Source organism: Ptychodera flava, chromosome 4, assembly GCF_041260155.1.
Source record: "Ptychodera flava strain L36383 chromosome 4, AS_Pfla_20210202, whole genome shotgun sequence".
NCBI lineage: Eukaryota > Metazoa > Hemichordata > Enteropneusta > Ptychoderidae > Ptychodera > Ptychodera flava.
The window spans coordinates 12522799-12528588 of NC_091931.1; the positions used below are offsets into that span (position 1 = coordinate 12522799).

The 5790-nt window shown below is 39.3% G+C and overlaps 1 protein-coding gene across 1 annotated transcript; it reads left to right on the plus strand.

Moving 5' to 3' along the window:
- Positions 1-621: 621 nt before the first annotated feature.
- On the plus strand, positions 622-2652 carry LOC139130428 (uncharacterized). Its single transcript, XM_070696218.1, has 2 exons — positions 622-783; positions 1474-2652. The coding sequence occupies exons 1-2, from the start codon at positions 728-730 to the stop codon at positions 1742-1744; spliced, it is 327 nt and encodes a 108-aa protein (XP_070552319.1). The 5' UTR covers positions 622-727; the 3' UTR covers positions 1745-2652.
- The last annotated feature ends 3138 nt before the right edge of the window (positions 2653-5790 follow it).

The window sequence follows — 5790 nt, forward strand, 5'->3', positions numbered from 1 at the left end:
GCCCTTGAATGTGGTCTCGATTTTGATCAAACTTACAATTTATGAGTATATATCAAAACTGATAAATGATTTATGTGATTACTGTAGCCACAGTCCCTCTGTGGATAGAGGGACTGTGCTGTAGCTATAGATAGGCTACATTCAGGACGGGCAGCGACGGGCAGTAATTAGTAGGCAAAACAGGTGGTTTTCACCGTGGGCAGAACTCGGTGCAATGATACTGAACATTAATAGTAAGCCTGTCACCTTGAAGGTAATGCTGTAGGTGAAACAAGGACACACGATGGTACAAACAACACCACAAGTGAAACGTACACACAGAAATACACGCGTTCCTACGTTGTGCCCACCCGGGCCACGCGATTAAAATATGACTGATACTGCTGGATAGTGTTAATTGGGTCGGTAAACAGTCAATTAATAGTTTAATTGACTACCTGGGTGATTGGCAGGTCGTGTCCAACGACGCATATGCAAAGCAGGCCAAAAGACAAAAGCCCCCAAAGTTATTGACAGCTGGCCAGGGGTCACCATGAATACGTAATGAAGCTTCACTACGCAGAAACTGCGTAGTCAAGCCCTTCCTCGGCATTTTCCGGCATGTCAAATAGATCACAACAATACCACAGCTAGCAACGTTGTTCAATTCACTTGCGAAGAGTCAGCACAAACAAAAAACTGTCAAGCTTAGCGATTAATTTTGTAATTTATACAGAAAGCGTAAAAAATGGGAAACAGACTTTCAAGAGAGCCGAACGTCTTCGACAGAAATGTCTTGCAAAGGTGAGTTAACCAGTGAATTAGGCTCTACAAACCCGAATCTACAAAATGTGAGTATTGAGAAGTTGCAGCCCATCTGCAGAAGCAATATGCACAGCTCAAATATTAAGTTTTGCATGACAACAGAACGACAACGACTAGTTTTAGTGGCTTCGTGAAGTGTTGTAAATTTCCCTCTGCAGACGTGCATTCTTAAAATAAGCCAAATTGCTGGTATACGAAACATTCAGTCATTGTTATCTAGCATTCACATATCTCTGACCCGTTCTCTGGAACAGACTTCACGGTCAGGAGGAAACGGTACAAGTCCAATATGAATTTGACCGTGTGCTTGAGGATATCAATTCTAAATGGTTACAATGTGATACAGACGTGTGTTTTGGTTTACCTGTATCGTTTTCATTCCCTTCGAGGGGTGCTCTGAACATAAAATCAAATGGTTCCCCAGTGACGAAGGAAAATGCACGGCACGTCACTGCAGAAGAGCTTTCTCGGCGTTGTGAAATTTACTGGTGGTTACCATTGCATGCAAAAAATCTATGGTGGCTAGGGGAATACAATGTAGATGGGTTAAAAACGTAATAGTATCACGGTCCAGGTCATCGACTGAGGCCACTCTCCAATTTATGTCTAAGTCTTGAATCATCAACTATTCCTATTTATGTCTAACTTTTGATAAATTCATCTTTGTAGAGAGGAAGAGGAGAAGTATACAGATTTGCTACAAAAGTGGGAAGCCGTGCAAGTTCATCTTGTTGCAATGGAGGAGAGGATTGAGAAAAAGAGCAAGAAGAAGAGGCGGTTTTTTAAAAAGAGAGCGAGGAAAGAAATCGAACGCCAAAAGGAAATCCTTGACGCTGTCTGGGACATCAGAAATGAATTCGTCAGCGAGATGAAGAAACAACGCTTGGTGGCGTACTATAGAATACAAAACCAGGAGAAGAAGGAACAGATAGAACGCTAAGGAAAGCTCTTAGAAAACGCACAAATAAGTCTGAAGGAGAAAATTGAGAAAATTAAAAAGAGAGAAGCGGCTGAGAGTTGCAAGGAATGGATCAAGGAAAGAAAAGCTTGCCAGGGAGAGGATGAGGTCATTGAACGTGAGATGACCGAACGAGGGGAGAAAATTACTCAAATTAGGATGCGCAATGCATAGAGAAAAGAAGAGAGAGCTGCCCTCCAAAAGAATAGGTCATTCGGCGATTATTTCACTAAGCTCAAAACCATGGCCAAGATCGAGTGAGAGGGAAGTTTACACAGACTCCGTGTTGCAATTTCGTAACGATTGCAACTTTTCACTACAAGAACTTCCGATCCAAGTTGATGGATAGAATATATTCAAGCGTTCCCCTCTCACAACCAATATTGTCATGTAAGAGGCAGTGTCGAGTATTCGTACTTGTTTGCAGGTTGTCTTGTAGATACGTGTATTCACCTGCAATATATGTCACCGTCGAGTCTCTTTGTGAAATGACTCGCGTGTCTGGTACTCGTGCAATGGCTCGTACGTACTCTACCTTGCAACAGAGACGTGTAAAATTTTGAAAAGAAAACTGGGATTGTCGTTGTGATCGGCGTGCATGGTGCTAGCGCAGTACACAGGTGCCTGGATTGCCGGTGTACATGCATAGAGAGAGATGGGAAGGTTTGACACGATTTTGCCCTCCGGAATCCTGTAGACAATAAAAATCCACGTATATCAACGCATGCAGTCAAAAAACTACCTTCCTCCGACAGATAAATACCTTTGACGTTTAATGTCCAACCCTGGGACGTGTTAATCGTTATTTAGTCTCTCTTTTGTCCCTAAATTCCTGGTTACGTATCCCGGTTACGTACATCCTCAGGGTGTTACGTAGTGTTTGTTAAGGACCGTTCAGTTTTTACGGCCGGGGGGGGGGCGGCAAAATCCAGGGGGGGGGGGTCATCGTAATTTTGGAATCCACAAAGGGGGGGTCATCGCTTTTTCACTGGTAGGAAGGGGGGCCACCACATTTTCAAAAACATAATACCAACAGTAAAGTTCAATTTATGCCATGGCCATGATGGTGCTAGCGCAGTACACAGGTGCCTGGATTGCCGGTGAAATAATCACCTCGCTTCGCTCGGTGATTATTTCCCGCCAAATATGCTAATTTTCACCCCAGAGGTCTTATATCCGCAACCAAATACCCTCGCTTGCCGTTTATAACCTCTAAATCAAGTCGTATATAGACATTCTACATATTAAATACGATTATTATCCAAGCAATGTGCCAAGCGCCTATGTGCAGTTCGACAATTGACATGTATTGCAGTAGTAATTCCTGTATCCTTGGTTGCATGCGAAAAGGGCTTCAGCTGCTAAAACAGGAGCCCGTAGTAGATTTTCCGACGGCAATGTAGATAATTTGATGTTGCTCTCAATGGAAGGGCCGTGTGTTGCCGATTTCCCGTACGGCAGAGCAAGGGAGATATTTGCCTCCGGCAGCGCCCCCAAGCGGTGAAATGATGTAAAAACGAAACAATCAAGACATTTCAGAAATCGCCTAATGATACTCAGAATTCAACATTAACACAATTATCAGTAGTTTACAGCTGCTAAACATTCCAAACAATGTAAACAGCGGGGACTGTGTCATCTTTCAAAGACTTGTTTACTGTGGTTTGATGTAGTATGTTACATTATTAATAAATGGTACCTGTAATGGATTCCATCCAATATTTCCTATCATTTACAGATGCTGATTGAAGCAATTAATCTTTGCTGTCGAGGTGAAATTAAAAACTCTGTGACAAATTTACTGAAGAGGCTTCAACGGCCCTTGCCTCCAGGCGAAACACTGGTGAAACTTTTTGCACTCAACTATGATGTGGATATTAGCAATGCCAATCACCTAATGGCAATCAAAGGTAAGAATGATCATGAGATAAAACAGCTTGCACCACTGTTATGAGTCTGATAGGAAAAACATTAAACAGCATGGCCCTATCTGTTGATAATGTTTTGATAGATATATTGAAAACAATACTGGGTTTGTCATACTGGTATGGACTGTTCATTCATATATGTGTAAGGATGTATGATCACAAAGCTGTCAATTGTCATCATAATTTTGAATTACCTTTAGTGATTTTTAAATTCAAGGATGCTTGAACATTCTCATCATACACCAGCACAAATAAAAATTCGAACAGTAAAGATGCTTAATATAAAAGAAAGATGTTTTAATAAATTGAGTAATATATTTGTTGTCAATATTACATTATTAAACCCGAATCCCACAGTATTTACAGTTCTCTCAATGCATGTACACCGGCAACCCAGGCACCTGTGGCGCAGTATACCTTCTGTTTGCTACCCGGCCTTACAACGTCGATGAAGACACCATACATGTATTTATGAAAAGACAAAACCTCATCTCAGTTTCAGGAAACAAAAATTCGACATTCGAAGTGGACAAAGAAACACGTGATTTTTTTTTGCATTTTAGAGAAAGTTTAAAAAAATGCCCCACCGCTTACCAGATACAAACGCAAATATTTTATAATTATTTTAAAGATTAGATGAAACCATTGACAAGAAACAAAAAATCTAATTTGGTGAGAGTATGGCGATCTCGTTGATTTCGGTCATATGACTCAAAGGTTTCAATAATAATTACTGGTTTGAATTAAATTTTACATTTTATTTTCTGTGTATTGATAAACAAAAGTTTTGAAATCTACATTTTGCCTGTTATGAGTCATTATGTATGAACTACATACACCTATACGCAAACACAGGCACACACACACAGGCGTACAAACAGACACACAGACAGACACACACACACACATATATATATATATATATATATATATATATATTATATAATATTGTGTGTGTGTGTGTGTGTGTCAGTCTGTCTGTCTGTCTGTCTGTCTGTCTGTGTCTGTGTTTGTGTCTGTGTGTCTGTTTGCGTGCATGTGTGACGTCAAAACTAAAGAGTAAAGTCCCGTAGTGTTTACACTTGGTGGTGAATTTCTGTTTGTATGAACAAAGAATATACCTTATATTGCTTTGGTGAAATATGACACATTTTGAAAATTCAAATTGTTGAACCTGTGCTTGTAAATGTGAACAGTAAAGGCGCGGTTTTCCTGTTCTACGAATTTTTTGAAAATTTTATACCAAATGGACATCATGTTTTATTGGCTACAGTTTTTTATCAAAATTTTTGCAAAAAAACTGAGAAAAAATGACTGTGCTATATTTTATAAAGGTGAGAAAAATTAAAGTTGGCACTCAAAGGGTTAATCCTAGTACAAATTGTATTGCGTCAGAGAACATTAAAAAATGTCACATATGGCAATTGTCCTTTATTCCCTTTAAAAAGTGCATATTGCTTATGTACGATGCAAATCCAAGTCAAGCCGTCTCATAGATAACAATTATTTGGGCACAAGAAAACCATCATCAGTTTTAATGAAAAAGTATCAATCATTGGGTAATTATAAAAATGGAGTGAACTTTACAGCAGTAGTTAAAAACATAGGGCCAAAGTCCCTGAAGCTACTATAGACATGGATAAAAAATTAAGTATTTCCTGACTGTATGAAATTATCTCACTTAGGTTTTCCTAGGGACTTGTAAACCAAATATTAAAGCTGTCTGACCAGCGGTTTTGAAAGAACAAGCAACTCAACAGATGACAGAGCTCTGCTGTGTTATGTAGAGAATAACCTTTTGTGACACATGTATTGATGAAGAAGGTGGATATCTTTGATTAACATTGTAAGTGAGTTCTGTTGAATAAGTTGAGACTGTACATACTCAGAGAAAGCACACTGAAGAGACAAATGTTTGAAACTTAAGAAGTTCAAGGTCATCAAAAGCATTATAAGGAATCATGTAACTTTCATTGTACTGTTTACACAGATTGCATAATTGCTATAAATAGCACATGAGGAATCTTACAGCCCAGCTTTACCATAAAAACCCTATCACTTTGACCACTCTTTTAATTGACCACTCTATTTTTTTCCTCA